The 18,250-nt window shown below is 36.3% G+C and overlaps 2 protein-coding genes across 2 annotated transcripts; both read left to right on the forward strand.

Annotated features, from left to right (window-relative positions):
* Nucleotides 1–4,416: 4,416 nt before the first annotated feature.
* Nucleotides 4,417–6,891, forward strand: LOC106359127. Its single transcript, XM_048757275.1, has 3 exons — nucleotides 4,417–5,685; nucleotides 5,769–6,755; nucleotides 6,829–6,891. The coding sequence occupies exons 1-3, from the start codon at nucleotides 4,417–4,419 to the stop codon at nucleotides 6,889–6,891; spliced, it is 2,319 nt and encodes a 772-aa protein (XP_048613232.1).
* A 2,675-nt stretch (nucleotides 6,892–9,566) lies between these two features.
* LOC106401643 (receptor-like protein 4) lies at nucleotides 9,567–13,216 on the forward strand. Its single transcript, XM_048756944.1, has 9 exons — nucleotides 9,567–9,809; nucleotides 9,910–10,959; nucleotides 11,042–11,192; nucleotides 11,618–11,689; nucleotides 11,859–11,927; nucleotides 12,153–12,221; nucleotides 12,321–12,398; nucleotides 12,558–12,766; nucleotides 12,869–13,216. Exons 1-9 carry the CDS (start codon nucleotides 9,728–9,730, stop codon nucleotides 12,976–12,978), a joined length of 1,890 nt encoding a protein of 629 aa, XP_048612901.1. The 5' UTR covers nucleotides 9,567–9,727; the 3' UTR covers nucleotides 12,979–13,216.
* Nucleotides 13,217–18,250: the final 5,034 nt, after the last annotated feature.

Raw genomic sequence — 18,250 nt, forward strand, 5'->3', positions numbered from 1 at the left:
CCGAACCAAAGTATTTCGGGTATCCAAATATATCGAAAATAGATTTATATACCTAAATATATTAATTATTTTTAGATTTAATGTATATTAAAAACATCCAAAGTATATAAGATAATTTTAAGGCGTGTAAAATGCTTGAAAATATAAACAAATAGTCAAAACTAAATGTCTAAGATAACTAAAATATACTGAAAACACCAAAAAATACTTAAAAATTCTATTGATTCTCTATCAAAATATTCAAACCAAACCAATTTATATGTTAATTTTAGGTGTTTTGACATATGTTATTCAAATTTATATGTAATATATTATTTTATTTAAAGATTTTTAGAAATTTAAAGTATATAATGAATTTTAAAATTTTATAAATTATTTAAATGGGTTATCCGAATCCGAACTGAACCTACTTAGATCCAAATCGAACCCGAATGGGTATCCGAACGCCCGCCCCTAGATTAAGACAACACATTTTTTTTACTACAACACTCCATTACCGTTAATTAATGAAGATGAGTTACGTAGTTTTTCACCATATTTTAATAGGTCATGTAGTGCTTTCAAAATTTAATATAGTTCACGAAGGTTTTAACATAGCTTTAAAGTTCATGTATATATACACGAAGACAATTTTTTTTCCAAAAAAAAAAGTTCATGTATATAAAATCATGATGGTGATAGTTGGTGCTAGAATCGGCCAACTTTTCTGAGACCAAAGGCTTTCTATTTAAATGCAGGAAAGGAAAAAATACAGGCTTTTGGACCTTAGTAATGTTTTCGGCCTTAGTTACTTAGTTAACCTGATAATTAGAGAATAAGTTTAGATAAGAGCCCAGTCCAATTTTTCCCCAACAGAGACAGCCAATTACAGAGCATGCAGTGAAGGGAGGAGAAAGTCGCAGGCGATGAAGAAAAAGGATCCGATCGGTGCAAGATAACTAAAGAGATCATCGGAGCCACATCTGGATCATAGCTGAAACCGAGACTGTGTTATGTGATCGAAGACTTGACCATCTTTTTCGGAAAGTGAGGTTGAGAGTTGATAGTAGAGAGGTGGGCGATCTGAAGCATCTCCTGTGGAGCCTTGAGTTTCGTTCGGTCCAGAGTAGGTATATTGCGCATTTCCAAGCGATTAGGAGGAGTTTTTTTGTGTGGCTTTGGCAGTCGTAGACTGTTGAAGTAGTTGATGATGGAGTGGTAACCTGATTAGCAAAGCTACGTTGAGGACCAGACTTCCCAGCTGTAACAGCAGTCAAAAAGAAGGTGATCTCGAGTTTCTGGAGCCGCATTGCATAGAAGGCAGAATGGATCAACATTGAGGCCCCAGTTGATTTATCGATCTCTTGTAGGGCTGCGGTATAGTTCAAAAAGCCAAGCCAGGAAGTTGTGTTTAGGTATGCCTCCTTCACACCAAATTGTGTTGTACCACTGAACTAAGGGTGCATGATTCTTGAGTTCCTTGTAGATTGATCCTGTGTTGTACTTGTTCCAGTTTGATCCGTTGACAGTCTAGACGTAGGTGTCTTCTTCATCCGTCAGCTGCAAGTTTGTGATTCCAGCAATGACAGTGTTCACCAATAGCAACCTTTTGCTAGCAACCTTCCAGCAAAAGAAAGCGATTCACTCCAGGTATTAACCTTGCTCTTGACTTGATTTAGAAGAGGCTCGTAGTTTAGGATGGTTAGCTTCTTGGAATTTCTACAGTACGACGGTAAGGACGTTTCTTATTTAACTGATCTAGTGTTAAATAACTTTCTGAAGCCATTGTTTCTTGATTATTCCTGGTAGCAAATGGAATTGCAATTTCAGTTAGAAAATAATAAATAGAACGAACACACATAAGCATAATTAAACGTATTAAAGTAGTAAATTGACGTTGACATTAACTTATGTACAACAGCATAACTAATTATATATTGTATGTACAAACTCCTAAGCATTATTGTGGCAATAACTTACGTGTGCAGCATGACAATAATGAAAAAAAAAATTAACATCAGTTTATAAGAAGAAAAGAACATGCGATGACCAAAAAACTCACCTAATATTTTTCGTTATGCTTGCTGATCAAATATGAGAAGGTACAAAATATAAGAGAACTTAGTCCTATATATATATATGTGTGAATAATTGTAGTTCCTATTTGTTTGATTTTTTAATTAGGATTTGAATAAAGGAAAATTAACATTAAACACTCTTTTACAATTTTTTGGTTTAAAAGTTTTAAAAAGGATAATTACTATTAATATTTTTTACAGTTATCTTTTCTTTATGATTTTAGAAAAGGAAAATTAGTATTAAATAAAATATTTTTACAAATAGTTTTTGGTATAAGATTTGTAAAAACGAAAATTACTATTACTTTTTTTCAAAAAAAATCAGATTTTAATAAAGGAAAATTAACATTAAACACAATTTTTTTGGCTTTAGAATTTTAAAAAGGATAATTACTATCAATTTTTTTACAGTTATCTTTTCTTTATTATTTTAGAAAAGGAAAATTATTTGTACAAATATTTTTTGGTTTATGATTTTAGTAAAGGAAAATTAGTATTAAATAAATTATTTCTACAAATCGTTTTTGGTATAGGATTTGTAAAAACAAAAATTACTATTATTTTTTTTCAAAAAATCGTGTTAATCTGTGAATAATTATAGTTTTTTTTTTTGTTTATGATAGAAAAAGAAAATTAATATTAACACATGTCACAATCTTAATTATATAACTACCATGTGTCGCGATCGTGTTAATTAGCAACTTTGAAGAACCAATAAAAGAAAATTAACATTAAATACTCTTCTACAATTTTTTGGTTTAAGATTTTTAAAAAGGATTAAGATTTTTAAAAAGGATAATTACTATCATTTTTTAAAAAATAATCATTTTTAATGATTTTAGAAAAAAAACAATACTAACACATGTCACAATCTTAATTATATAACTGCCATGTGTCGCGATCGTGTTAATTAGCAACTTCGAAGAACCAAGCTTTATATAATAAGATTTTTAAAAAATTATCATTTTTTTAATGATTTTAGAAAAAAAACAATACTAACACATGTCACAATCTTAATTATATAACTGTCATGTGTCGCGATCGTGTTAATTAGCAACTTTGAAGAACCAAGCTTTATATAATAAGATATATAACATGGGTTTCTTTATATAAGGATTACAAGTCATAAAAAATGAAAGTATCCAAAAACCTAAACCAACTAGGATTAGGAAAACTACTAATACATAATAATGAAAAGATAACAATTACAAGGAAAAGGAAATAGAGTTTCCTTTTCTCCAAAGCATAAGCCGTCTCTCTCTCTCTCTCTCCTAAGGTCACGGCCGCCTCTCTCTCTCTCTAGGGTTGGGCCGTCTCTCTCTAAATGTATGGACCGGTTATGGACTCCATCAATTGATTTATAATATTAGTGAGTTAATAGCATATTTATTTTAAAATTTTCACGTTTTTTATTTTACATTTATCCTCTGATTGGAACTCCATTTTGCATTAGAAACAGTTTCAGAAACAACCTTTTTCGTTGAAATTTGGTTGAAGAAAACAACTCGGATTGATTGAACTCTGAAGCCATACGTATAAAATTAGTGGGTTGTGCTTTTTAAGCCCATTGAATCCGACAACATAAGTCGTAATTATCAAAATAGAAAACGGGAGTTGGTGAGTTAATAGCATACTTATTTTAAAATTTTCACTTTTTGTTTCTTGTTTACCAGTATCTTGTTTTTAACTTTTATCCTCTGATTGGAGCCCCATTTTGCATTAGAAACAGTTTCAGAAAAAGCCTTTTCGTTGAAATTTGGTTGAAGAAAACAATTCGGATCGATTGAACTCTGGAGCCATATGTATAAAATTAGTGGGTTGGGCTTTTTAAGCCCATTGAATCCGACAACATAAGTCGATAATTATCAAAATAGAAAACGGGAGTTGGTGAGTTAATAGCATACTTATTTTAAAATTTTCACTTTTTGTTTGTCAATATCTTTTATTTTACTTTTATCCTCTGACTAGAGCTCCATTTTGCATTAGAAACAGTTTCATAAATTGTTTTTTGGGTTGACGTCAATTGACCCCCTCTACTATACGCACCAACACTCGTTCCACCCAGACTTTATGGCTCATCAATTGGCTTCCTAAACTTTGTTTCATCATCAATTATCCACAATTTTTAACAGATAAAAGAAATCACGTTTAATAACTAAAAGTGCATTTAATTAAAAGCGATTGCCCAATTATAGATCCGATTAAACCTAATGGATATTTCAGACCTCAAACAAAACCCGACACAAATCAAAATCGACAGTTTCAAAAATTGGGGATTAGGGTTCGTCGATTCCCATCTCAAAAGAATCAGAGAGATCGTGGGTTAGAAAAGTCGATACTCTAGGGTTCTTCGACGAAAATGGAGAACGAAGAAGGAATAGGAGAAGGTTTGATTCCTGTATCTGTAGATTTGGGGATGCATGATGGAGATAGCTGGGTTCCTGTTCCAGAAGAAGGCGCAAATCAAGAGTGGAGCATTCCTGTCACTGCAGCTTCGCCAATAGAAGAGGAGTCAAATGCAAACTCGACTCTTGTTTCCCAGGAGATAGAAAACGAAGAAGGTGAAGAATATTGGGAGTATGAAATCGGGCAAAAGCCGAAAAAGCCCAACGAAGAAGACATGGAAAAAGATGAAAATGAAAGAATTGGTAATGGTGAAGAAGAAGAAGAGCTGGAGGATCGGTATGAGCTTGAGATTGAACAGTCGGTGGCAGATTTTGTGGATGAGGAGTTCATTGGGAGGAACACGATTCCAGAAAGCGAAGATGAGGACGAAGATGAGTTTTATCCGAGAGACAGAAAACGCAAAAAGACAGAAGATAAACTTGATGTGGGAACATCTTTCTTCTCTGGTTTTGAGTTCAAAGAGGCGGTGTTACATTATGCTCTGAGCAAAGGCCGAAATATAGAGCAAAGTAAGTGGGATAAAACGAAGCTGAGCTTTAAGTGTGCGATGAGAGGAAAGTGTAAATGGAGGGTTTATTGTGCTTATGATGAACCCACTCGGAAGTGGTTGGTGAAGACTAGGTACAGGTATCATAGCTGTACACCAAATGGAAAGTGCAAAATGCTTAGAAGTCCAGTTATAGCAAGGCTGTTCCTTGATAAACTAAGGGAGGATGGTAATTTAATGCATGAGAAGATTCAAGAGATGATTAAGGAGAAGTGGAAGCTAATACCTTCAAGGAATCAGTGCCAACGAGGAAGAACTTTGGCGTTGAAATGGCTTCACAAGGAGTATGCAGATCAATTTTCACATCTTCGAGGTTATGTGAGCGAGATTCAAAGGACCAATCCAGGTACGAGTGTAGTCCTTGAAACCATCCCTAATGCTGCTGGAGAAGATATGTTTGATCGGTTCTACGTTTGCTTCGAGAAGCTTAAAACGTTGTGGAGTGGAACTTGTAGACCTATTATAGGTCTTTATGGAACATTTCTAAAGCAAGAAGTGAAAGGCATATTACTTACTGCTATAGGACATGACGGAAATAACCAGATTTATCCATTTGCTTGGGCTCTGGTACAAGGTGAGACATCTGATACATGGCTCTGGTTTATCAAGCAACTCAAACGGAATCTCAATCTTGGAGATGGAGAGAAGTTTGTACTTCTATCTGACAGCTCAAAGGTAAGAATTCAACCTTTAAATGCATTGTTTTATCCTATATTAATCGTGACTACCTGAAGCTTTATAATTATATAACATTGCAGGGTCTCATAAGCGCTATTGAATATGAGTTACCAAAGGCTGAGCATAGAAGGTGTGTTAAACACATTGTTGAAAACCTGAAGAAGAAGCACAAGAAGAAAGATCTTTTGAAACTCGTGGTATGGAATCTAGCTTGGAGCTACAATACTACTCAGTACGGCGAGAACCTCACGAAGATGCAGGAGTATAGTATGTCACTATACGATGATGTTATGAAGCTGGAACCGAAGAAGTGGTCCCTGCCTTTCTATAAGCTTGGCAGCTACTGTGAGGATGTTGATAACAACGCCACTGAATCATTCAATGCCACCATTGTCGGAGCTAGAGCTAAGGCGGTTGTACCTATGTTGGAGACCATCCGAAGACAAGCCATGGTTAGAATTGCAAAGAGAAACAAGAAGTCGCTTAGGCGCCAGCAGAGGTTTACAAAATATGTGGTTGAAATGCTAAAGTCTGAGAAAAAAGATGCTGACAAGTGTATAACGACTCCGGGAACTCATGGTGTGTTTGATGTACGGCTTTCAGGACAGACATATGACGTCAATACTAATAGGATGACTTGTACATGCGGGAAGTGGCAGATAACTGGTATTCCATGTGAGCATGCGTATGGAGCAATGATAGATGTAGGCTTAGATGTTGATGAATATGTTTCTGAGTTCTTCTCAACACATCTATGGCAACAAACTTACAGTGAGTCGATCAACACGGTTAGAGGTCCACGTTTCTGGATGAAAAAGGATAAGTACAAGTTGGTTGTTGAAGCACCTGAGCCTGCGCTTCCTGGTAGGAAGAGGAAAAACAAGAAAAAGAAGTTTCCGAGATTCAAAGGCAAAAATGAATCGCCAAAGAAGAAGAAGAAGACAATAGAGACTCTTGGAAGGAAAGGTCGCACCATGCATTGTTCTAAATGTGGAGAAGCTGATCATAATGCAGCAACATGCAAGTTACACCCGAAGAAAAAGATCAAGAAAGAGCCTAAAGAGAAGGTACATTCCTGTCACTTGACTTTACTTGTACTCGTTTTGGTAGTATTTTCTGAGCATTTTATCTTTGTTGCAGGAACAAGGAAGCACTTCGGGTCTCAATGGCACGACACACCAATCTCAAACAATTCAAGACTAAGGAGGAGGATGCAGTCTTTAAGCGGTTATGCTAGTACAAGTTGTTTTTTGTGCTGTTTTTTTCAACTTGTAATAACTCTAGGATGCGGTTTGTAAGGATGTTTTTAACTTGTTAAACAGAATGGTGTTATGTCTTTCAAACTCAATTTATCTTCAATTCAGTGTGTTTTAGAAGCTTCTTTTGTTAAGAGATGATGATCAACATGTGACAAACAAAGATAATAGCTTAAGGTTTGGAAAGATTCATCAGCCTTACATCAGTCTCAGTCACATAATTACAACATTATTCATCAATCTTCTCTATCACAGAGCTTTCCACAAAGCCATCCAATGGTTCCAACGCAGCCAACAGGTGCATCTTCTCTTGTTTTCATCATCTTCCATTTCTCGACATCGTCTTCAAGCCTCCTCTGTTGCACCTGAAGCATATGAATCTCATCAAGAATCGTCTCATCCTCCCATTTGAAAAGATGATCTTCATGTTTTCTCTGCAACAAAACCAAACAAATTGTCGTGTTTTCTCTGCAACAAAACCAAACAACTTGGCATCCTACACACATCATCTAGTCATGCACATTTATCATTCTTGTTTACTTTACCTGCCTAGCGACTACACATCGATAGAATCTCCGGTACGGGTTTTCATTCGTTTTAGACACGAAAGTTGCAAGCTTTTTTCCACACCAGCAGCTTGTCGGAATTCCATTAACCTGTTGCCTAGTTGTTGAACCGTGGTCACTCATCTCTTCAGACGAAACCCAACTCGATTTCTGCATCTCTCCTCTCAAACTCACTCGATGAACCCTAAGCCCCAAATCGATTTCAGTTTAATTGGATTTAGGTTTTGGTTTGTCGTTTTCTGATTTTAATGTTGCGGGTTAGAGTCGGGTAAGGTTTAATTGGATCTATAATTGGGCAATCGTTTTTAATTAAACGCACTTTTAGTTATTAAACGTGATTTCTTTTATCTGTTAAAAATTGTGGATAATTGATGATGAAACAAAGTTTAGGAAGCCAATTGATGAGCCATAAAGTCTGGGTGGAACGGGTGTTGGTGCGTATAGTAGAGGGGGTCAATTGACGTCAACCCTTGTTTTTTTCGTTGAAATTTGGTTGAAGAAAACAATTCGGATCGATTGAACTCTGGAGCCATACGTATAAAATTAGTGGGTTGGGCTTTTTAAGCCCATTGAATCCGACAATATAAGTTGATAATTATCGAAATATAAAACGGGAGTTGGTGAGTTATTAGACCGGATTTTGTCTTTTTTCTTTTTTCTTTTTTCTTTTTCTGGACAACTAGACCGGGTACTGTGAAGGAAACGACAAGGAGATGGAGTCACGGATTCAGAGTTTACGATAATTTAATAATACACCGAGCGCGTTTGTCCTCTGAAGCTGACACAGTCACTCTTCAAACCACTAACCACGTTACTCTTTTCTTCTTCTTCTTCAAATTTTCATTGTAAAACCATATACTTAGTAATCAAGCAGTTGATTAAAATATATCGGAACTGATTACAACGAAGTGGGCACCATGATCACAAAATTCAACTTAAATATCTCTCCATCAGAAAGAAAAATATGACAGATTAGTTTGTTACTAATTAAATTTCGTAAGACTTGGTCACCAAATAAAACACAAGATTCAGAACTAATATGGCGTGTACTGAAGTTAATTTAAAAAGGTGAATATTTGGTCGGGGTTTAGTAGATTGACGGTGAATTTTAGGTGGTGATGGTGAATATTTGTCTGGTAGTGCATGGTGGCCACGTCACGGTAACAGGTAGAAGTTGATTCATTCACTGCCGTAACTATTAGCACTTCCCGCGGATCACTCCTCATTCATCAATACTTTCATTATTATATTTTTTTAACTAATAGTTTTTTGAGATAATAAAATTATTTATAACATTAAATTATTTAACAAATAATAATAATATTAAATTAAGTATAAAATTTAAGTAATATTGTTTGTGTAATAAGAAAAAGATATAAAAATGACATTCTTTATAAAATAAATGAAGTAATATTCAGTTGCATTATTACAAATGAGAAAAATTAAACTAGTCCGTAATCAGGTTCAGGTTTATTCAAATAAAGTTAGTCTAAAACCGAATATTAAACCCTCAAAGAAAAACGAATATTAAAAAGAGAAAAATACAAAAATAGCACTAAATCAAGTTTATGTTCGTAAACTAGCACTCAAGGTCAAAAGTTACAAAAATAGAACTTAATATTTTATCAAAAGTCACAAACTTAGGGTTTAGAGTTAAAGGGTGGGGTTTAGGATTTAGGGTTTAGGGTTTAGGGTTTAGAGTTTAGGGTTTAGGGTTTAGATTTTAGGGTTTAGGGTTTAGAGTTTAGGGTTTAGGGTTTAGGGTTTAGAGTTTAGGGTTTATAAATGAGGTTTTGGGGATAAGATTTCAAATTTTGAAAAATAAAAAAAATTAAAATTTTCAAAAGATAAACTTAGAAAGATGCTATTTTGGTCATTTTAGTTTTTGAGTGCTATTTTTGTGATATAAACTTAGAAAAGTGCTATTTTGGAGATTTGCCCTATTAAAAAGGGAAAATAATAAAAAAGCGACGCCCAAATATAGGGGGGAAAGTGAAACTAATATTGACAAAAAAAAAAGAAGGTGAAACTAATAAAGTCAGCAAGAAGCGTTGTAAATGTCTTTAAATGACCGAACTCTCAACTCAGTCCACCCGCTAATCTCGCCTTTCATCTCTTTGTTTATGTTTGTATGTAACAAGCTGTCTCTCACAGTGCCATACATGCTTCTTCCCCCACTACTCTCTCACAAACCCCAAACTTTAACTAATTCCAACAATGCCCTTATCTCCCTCCTCCTTCTTCCTGTCTCTCTCCTCCCTTCTCCTGATCCTTCCCCTCTCTCTCTCCTCTCCGTTCAGTAGGCTTCTCTCTCTCTCTCTCTCTCTATCTTTCCATATTAGATCTGATAACGATGAACTGAACTCATTCCCTCTGTTTTTATCTTTCTCTTTTTGCAGATACTTCTTTCTTCATTGACTGCGGAAGCCCCGAACCTTCCACCGACGCCTTCAACCGCACATGGCTCCCCGACCAATTCTACTCCGGCGGATCCACCGCCGTCGTCTCGGAGCCTCTCCGCTTCCACCTCATCGCCGAGAAGACCGTCCGCTACTTCCCTCTCTCCTTCGGCAAGAAAAACTGCTACGTCATCCCCCTCCCCGCCGGCCGCTACTACATCAGAACCTTCACGGTCTACGACAACTACGACGGCAAATCACACTCCCCGTCCTTCGACGTCTCCGTGGAAGGCACCCTCGTCTTCTCCTGGAGATCCCCTTGGCCTGAGAATTTCCTCCGCGACGGCTCGTACTCCGATCTGTTCGCCTTCATCGGAGACGGCGAGCTGGATTTGTGCTTCTACAGCATCGCCACCGATCCTCCTATAGTAGGCTCCCTCGAGGTCTTGCAAGTGGATCCGTCTTCTTACGACGCCGACGGGACTGGTCGGGATGTTTTGTTGGTTAACTACGGGAGACTCACTTGCGGTTCGGACCAGTGGGGGCCTGGTTTCACCAACGACACCGATAGCTTCAGTCGGTCGTGGCAGTCCGACGAGGCGTTTCGCTCCGAGGAGGCTAAGTCCTTGGCCAGGTCGTTGTCCACGGTGGAGAAGATCAAGGGAGTTGATCAGGCTCCCAATTTTTTTCCGGTTAAGCTTTATCAGACGGCGGTTACGGTGTCCGGAGGTGGAGCGCTTGTTTACGAGCTGGAGGTTGACGCCAAGCTTGATTACCTGATGTGGTTCCATTTCTCGGAGATTGATTCGACGGTGAAGAAAGCTGGTCAGAGAGTGTTTGATCTTGTGGTGAACGATGACAAGGTGAGGAGAGTTGATGTGTTCAACGAGGTTGGAGGATTTGCAGCTTATAGTTTGAACTATACCGTCAAGAATCTGAGCAGTACTACTTTGACGGTGAAGCTATCCCCTATTTCTGGAGCACCGATCATCAGCGGGTTAGAGACTTACGCCATTGTTCCTGCTGATATGGCTACGGTGCCTGAACAAAGTAAAGACTTCTTGATTGGACTTGGAACATTCAGTGCCGACTATTACAAAGTTAAGCTAATATGTTGTGTTTGTTTTTGCAGTGACTGCTATGAAAGCGTTGAAGGATTCACTGCGTGTTCCTGATAGGATGGGTTGGAATGGTGATCCTTGTGCTCCCACTAGCTGGGACGCTTGGGAAGGAGTTCAATGCCGGCCTAACCCACAAGGATCTGCTCTTGTTATATTCCAAATGTGAGTGTCATTGTCACATTATGTGTGAAAATTAGATTGTCTTTGATCAACTGGGATAGAGCAAAGAAAATTACCTGATATTCTTGATATCTTATATCATTTGTGTTATGAACAAACTCAAATTAACTTAGAATAAAGCAGATAAATTGAAGAGAGCAAAATGAATTGAGGCAAATATATCCATTTTGGATTTGAATATTGATTATGTGAATGATTAAATTTCCAATCTCTTAGATCCATATTTGTACTAGCTTCAAACCCCGATTTTCTTTTCCCTTTAAGAAAAAAACATCATTATCCCACTAAACGTACTTTTCCTAATCTTAAAAAGGCATCCTTCGTCCGTCCGGTCTAACGATGTTGGTCTTTTACTAGATTTAAAGACACTTCCACAATTAACAGTTTTTTTTCCTGACATGTTTCAGAGACCTGGGAAGCCAGGGCTTAAAAGGATTCATCAGTGAACAGATTAGCCTCCTGACAAATTTGAATAGCCTGTAAGTATCAACTATTAACTTGGTATATCTATAAATCAGAGTTCATAGCTCTTTGATCATTATAATGCAATTGGATCCATGTGTATGCATAGTGGTAGAGATATGAAATTCACTCTATTATCTCGTATTTATGAATATTCTTTTCTTTTTTTTTTTGTTATGATTGCAGGAACTTGAGTTCAAATTCCTTAACTGGTCAACTACCTTTAGGTCTTGGTCATAAATCCCTTGCGAGTCTGTAAGTTAACACACCTCAGTTCATATGATTAATTTGCCAAATTTTATCATTGATGGGAGACCCTTTCTATTTTTTGCTACTTCCTCAAATTGTAGGCAATTTCTGAATAAATGTTATGCGTTTATAAGATGACAACAAAACAGTGATATTGTAGTGTGAGAATGCCCTTGACACAGTTTTGGCTCTGTATATTTGTGCTCATTTGTTTGCATATGTGGTTCGCAGTGACTTGTCAAACAATCAGCTCACAGGACCAATACCTGAAAGTTTGTCCACGTCAAGCTTAAAGCTCGTGTAAGAAGCTATTTATTGACGTTAAGAGAACTAGATTGCTCTAACAATATTGGCTTTAAAACAAACACTTGACTGATTTATCTTATGATATGTTGTTAGGCTTTTGAATGGCAACGAGTTGCAAGGAAAGGTACCTGAGGAGGTTTATTCAGTTGGTGTTCATGGTGGAATTATCGAGTAAGTTAATTTTGAAAGTCTCCACATAGATAATAGTCTCTCTCTTTTGTTCTATTTATGGCAACTTTGTCTTTTCTTTTTATTATCAATTGTTTCTTCTTTAATCCATTAGCTCACAATCATGATTTAACTAAAATAAAAAGCTCCATCTCCTTACAGTCTCTCTGGAAACAAAGGATTATGCGGTGTTCCCTCTCTTCCCTCGTGTCCACTGTTATGGGAGAATGGCCACTTATCCAAAGGAGGTAAAATAGCCATAGCCGTATCTTGTGTGGTGGTATTGGTTCTAGTACTCTTGGTCATTTACTTGTGCTGCATATGGAGAGGAAGGCATGATTACGACTTTGCACCTCCTACCGATCTAACATGTGAGTGTAAAAAAAAAAGTCGTTATAATTTGAACAACATTAAAGACATTCTTGAATCTTGATCTTGATCTTGATCTTGATCTCTTTGTATGTGTTGCGCAGCACTTGCAGCAAAGAGAAACAGATACCAGAGGCAGAAGTCGTTGATGCTACTGGAAATGGAGAGCCAACATGCTAAAGGAATGCCTACACTTCCCTTGAACTCGCAATAGCCGAGAAAGAGAGAGTTTTGACTTTGGGCAGAGAGCAAGGAGATGAGATTTGAGGATTTTCTGTGTAATTAGTATACAAAGCATTACTCCTCAAGAAGACCACAAGTAAACATTGAAGAATGGCATTGCATCAAGAGTAAGATAGAACTTGTTTCACTGTAATTTCATTTTGGGGGTTTTCTTTGATATGATATGGATGATAAATTATTATTAATTGACAGAAAAACATTCTTACTTACTCCCTTCACTGTGTTTGTTTTGTATGTATCATACTCCACATTTGTTTGTTCGTGTCTTTTCTTTTTGAGATTAACGGATATGCAAAAATACATTTAAACTAGTAAACACATAAGATGACCCTTCCCTAGTTCTAAAGAGATTTTTGAAATGCTTAAGGCCTCATGATAGATGTTTCTCCTTGGACTTTGACGATGTCTGCTTTGTAGATGGGCCACAGATCATACTGTAACTTTAAAGATGATGATTTTGAGTTTGTCTTGCCAAAATTTACTTTGTGGATATATATTGGGCCAAGAGACAGTGACGCTCTGAGATTCACTGTACGAGACTTTAGATGTTATTTCCGTTAGCATTTCTCTGAAACTTAAAGAAAACTACTTTATGAAGTCACTTCACTTAATGACCTCTCGCCCCGTTAGAGAGAGAGGTAAAGGTAAAGGTCACTGTTAGAGAGAGAAAGAGAGATCTGTTTTCCGGCCGACGGAGGGGCTTCCACAGTCACCGTCGGTCCGGCGTTGTGTTTCCTTAACCGTTTTGTTTTTTTTTCTCTGTTTGATGTGTTTGGTTTTGAGAGGTAGGGAGCTTTTTTCTCCTTTTAGCTTGGTTTTCTGGGAGGTGGAGGCTTATATAGCTCTGCTGTCGTCAGATCTTGTCCCCGGGAGGTGAAGGTTCTCTTAGCTCTGCGTCGTCGGCATCTGTGGCCTTTGTCTATGAAGGCGTTTTGGTGGTTTTGGCTCTGCATGAGTCGTTGTAGTCGTCTCGGGGTGTCCCGAGAGATGGAGACGGTGGTTCTAGGGATTCTGGTTTTATTTAACTTTTCTTGTGTGCTTGGTGGTCGGATGAGATCTCGATGTTTGATGACGCTCTCTGGCGGACTGAAAATGGTTCTGAGTATGGCGGCTTCGTTTGGGTTAAGGATGAGATCTCGATCAAGATCGATTGATGCTCTCGGTTGGAAGAAGCGAGAATGATGAAGTGGTATGTGGTGGATAAGATATCGATTCGGTCGATGAAGGTTTCTCCATGGATCGGAAGATTAAGAGGTCGCGATGTGGTCCTAGGTCCGGTGGGATCCGGTGAAGTTGCAGAGTTTGCGTGGCCGTGTCGGTGGCGGCATGCGTCTGCTAGGGTTTCCGTTTTGTTGGGCTTTAAGCCCGTAGTTTGTTAGCGGCCCGTTTGTTTTGGGCTTTTTCGTTTTTGTTGTTGTTGGTTTGGTGAGCTTTGTCCCTGGGCTTGGTCTTTTAATAAAATATCGTGGGCAAAAAAAAAGAAGTCACTTCACTTGAAGAACCTTCTTTAACAAAAATAAAATAAAAATCCAGAAGTAATATGAGACTAACCACGCCATTTTGCTTAAGCTATCAGTCTCTCAAATTGAAGTTTTTAACCACTAAAAAGCCTTACACGATCAATGAGCAAATGTCTACTGAAATAATTGTAAATAAAAGGAAATGATATTCCCTTGACAAAGATGAGCCGCGAACCAATTTTTAAAAAATTAGCGAAAAGATTTTTTCTCGAAAAAGAGAGTGAATGAGCAGCAAAGTTTGTCAACTGACCCCGTGAGGTGATGATAAGTGACAACCTTTGTTTTTTCGTTTTTAATTCTCTTACATATTTTTTATTGTTTACTTACCTGTTTTTAGTTAAACATTCTGACTTTTGTACAAACTTAAGTACTTAACTAAGAATAGTACGACCCCGAGACTTTGCATACTTAATCGGTATCATTTAACTCCTCGATACATGTTAATGCTTGTTTAGTGTAACGTGTATGTATTCATGATTTCATTTCATAATTTCTCTCGACTGGATTGTAAAGGTTTTTTTTTTTTTTTTTTTTTTTAAGCTTTGACTTGTAAGCTAGCAAAACATTTATTTCTGTGAAGTACCATTCACACTTCTTCTTCTATCAAATTTATTATTTTCTATTAAAATTTAATTTCCCACTTGAAATTGGAATATCTGACGGTGTCCAATTGAAAAATGTTGAATAGTTGACACTGGAGCCTTTTCCCATGCAGGTCTCGTGTTAAGGGCGCGGGTTGCCGTGTAGTGTGTTTACATGTATAATGCTGATTTGGACACTATAAGCTTCCAGTCGCTATTCTTAATAATCTTATTTCTCTATGTATGCGCATTTATTTCTATTTCAGCTTATATGTAAATTCAGATCATATAAAACCGTCCACGACTATATTAGAGGCTTTATTCTATATATATTAATAAATTTTGGATTTTTTCAGTCATAATTAATTACAATATTGAGAGACCAAACTACTATAAACCCACTTCATTTAACTGGTTACTGATACACTGATAGAAACAACATACACACCCTTCTTCCCATTAATCATTAACATTCGATCTTCATATATAAATTTCTAAGCTTATTACATATTTCGTATTCAAAATTGAATAGGGTTCTTAAACGTATAAAGAGAAACCCTAGAAGAAAGAAATTGTCTCAATTGGTTTGTTATTATCATGTTTAGCGTCTCAAAAGTTTATCAAAAATCACAACAAGAACGTTGAATATACACTCACACTCCATGAACTAATCCTATTATCAATATATTTGACATTTTTATTAAAAAAAACAATCTATTTGACACAAAAAAAGTTCATCCGAAATCATAACAAGAACGTTGAATATATACTTCACACTCGGACACTCCATGAAGTAATTCTATTATCAATCTATTTGGTATATCGCAGTTCCAAATGTTCGTTATTGAGGAGCTATCAGATATTTTGTGTATTCAATTCGTCCACACTTTGAAAACCTCAAACTTCTATATGAAATAACAATATACTGAATTTTCTTATATCATTTATCAAAAAAAATATTGAAAATTCTTCTCATAAATATAATGACAAAAGAATATGAGAATGCATCTATTAATTACTACAACCAACTTGATATGGTCTTCGATTTGAAATCGTTCACGTGATTTCAACTTTATACGTTAAGTTACATAAATTATATTCTCGTGTTGATTTTCAAATGGAATATAAATATAACTAAGCCTAGGGGTACCGCTGGTTTATCTTTGTCCACTCGATACATCTAATCTTGTTTATTTCAGAAGACAAGATTACATAACTAAGATTAACATATAGTATTTATCAACTAATAAAGATATTAAGTTATATAGCTGACAACGTTTTTTCAAGTCAACAGAATGCTGATTGTTTACTTTGAAGGCAAAAATGTATCAGATGAGTATAGTTATAAGTTATAACGAACGTTTGTTATAGTTGTATACTTGTATAGCTGTACAAATATATTTGGCAATTATATTGACTTCGTTGACCTCGATGCACGTAAGCTAATCGTCTCCGGGTCTTTTGGGTTAAACATTTTATAATTAGAGCTCTTATAATTATGCTATCTAACTCTTGATGGACCGGCTCGTTTAACATTTTAACTATATGCCACTCATGATTATTTATATAATACATCATTTAGCAATGGACTCATTAGTTTATTAACTTAATTGTGGTTCATATACGTGTTACGTACACAAAAAGATTACGTAATCGAACCAAGTGGTGGTAGCCTAGTGGCAATCTCTTGGGTCTTGGTGTGTACCCACATCAGTTCTGGGTTCGATTCCCACTGGGAATTAAATTATCACTACTTGGTCAGTCTGGGCTTGGGCTTCGGCCCAAGTGGTTTACATGGTGGGCCATAACAGATGATTGGTCCACCCCCTGGCATTAGTCGGAAGATATTCCAAACTCGGGTCAGGCAGTGTGGTACTCTTTCGGGCTAGTCCACTCTGTAGCACTAAGTGCGTTCCTCCCGGGACCGACCGGATCAGCCGATAGGGTTTATCAAAAAAAAAAAGATTACGTAATCGACATAAAAAAATTAATCAATCTACGTGTACAAAAAACAAACATTACGTATTCGAAAATACTCAGCTTGGAATGTCATCAAGACCAGCGATATCATGTGATACTCTTTTCTGGGCGGCTTTGAGAGCGTAAATGTCATAATATTTGAAAGGACTTATGTACATATACACATAACACATGTATATACTAGACATCTACATGTATAAATTATATGTAAATGTGTGAATATACATACATATATGCAGGGTTAAGGTGAGCAACTAGGAGTAGCAACTTGCAGGAAAAAATAAAAGCAATCTTATCTTTACAAACCAGAGCACCAAGAAAACTCTAGAATAAATTATTGATAAGAAAAAAATACGTACATAGATAGACTACATACATAGTTGCTTATAAAATATGAAAACTGACTATTTTGTTGCTTTCAAACATAATATTAAACCAATTGGTTGTTGACCAAAAAAAAAAAAAACCAATTGGTTTTAAAATAAAGATTTATTTGACTTTTATAAATGTTAGTTTGTGCGTACCATGTCTGTCGGCAGAAGGTTGCCACATTAATTCCACCAAAATACGTTTGCTCAAATGTTAGTTTGTGAGTATTTATGTTTATGTATGTGTATTATGTTTAAACTTCTAGCGTCTTAAGTATATCATACAAGTGGAGGATTATAGTGGGAATATAAATATATCAAGGTTTCCTTTCAATTTGTTATTTTCAGTGAAATGATGTTAATTCGTGTGACATATGATTTTTATACTTGGCAAATAGTTATAGAACACTATATTCTTCCACTCAAAAAACAAAACAAAACTTGCTTTAAAGTCGTAAACCAATGGCGAGTTGGTATAAGACAAAGACAAAGACAAATTAAAAACAAAAGCCAATGGGTTTAAGTAATGTGGCATTCAGGTCGGATCAGGAGTCCACGTGAAACCCACGTCACGTAGCCAATGGTTACGATTCTCTTTGATAATGTTTCCTTTACTGGTCAACAAAGGCAGTATCCCTTTTTAAAATCTCGCATGTGTAATTTTTGTTAAATATTTACCACTATTCCACAATATCAGTATTAATACTTAAACATTTCAAATAATTTAATTGCTGGCAAACAGTAAAATATACTAACTTGCAGCATAATTGGTCGTCGTAATTTTAAAGGGTCTT

The sequence above is a fragment of the Brassica napus genome, chromosome C5 (assembly GCF_020379485.1).
Source record: "Brassica napus cultivar Da-Ae chromosome C5, Da-Ae, whole genome shotgun sequence".
Taxonomy (NCBI): Eukaryota; Viridiplantae; Streptophyta; class Magnoliopsida; order Brassicales; family Brassicaceae; genus Brassica; species Brassica napus.

Bases quoted from the DNA above. Each gene is read 5' to 3' on its own strand.
- LOC106359127 (XM_048757275.1), top strand. From the start codon at position 4,417: ATGGAGAACGAAGAAGGAATAGGAGAAGGTTTGATTCCTGTATCTGTA. The intron at 5,686-5,768 runs GTAAGAATTCAA...ATAACATTGCAG, and splicing joins TTCTATCTGACAGCTCAAAG to GGTCTCATAAGCGCTATTGA. The intron at 6,756-6,828 runs GTACATTCCTGT...TCTTTGTTGCAG, and splicing joins AGAAAGAGCCTAAAGAGAAG to GAACAAGGAAGCACTTCGGG.
- LOC106401643 (XM_048756944.1), top strand. From the start codon at position 9,728: ATGCCCTTATCTCCCTCCTCCTTCTTCCTGTCTCTCTCCTCCCTTCTC. The intron at 12,222-12,320 runs GTAAGAAGCTAT...ATATGTTGTTAG, and splicing joins ACGTCAAGCTTAAAGCTCGT to GCTTTTGAATGGCAACGAGT. The intron at 12,767-12,868 runs GTGAGTGTAAAA...TGTGTTGCGCAG, and splicing joins ACCTCCTACCGATCTAACAT to CACTTGCAGCAAAGAGAAAC.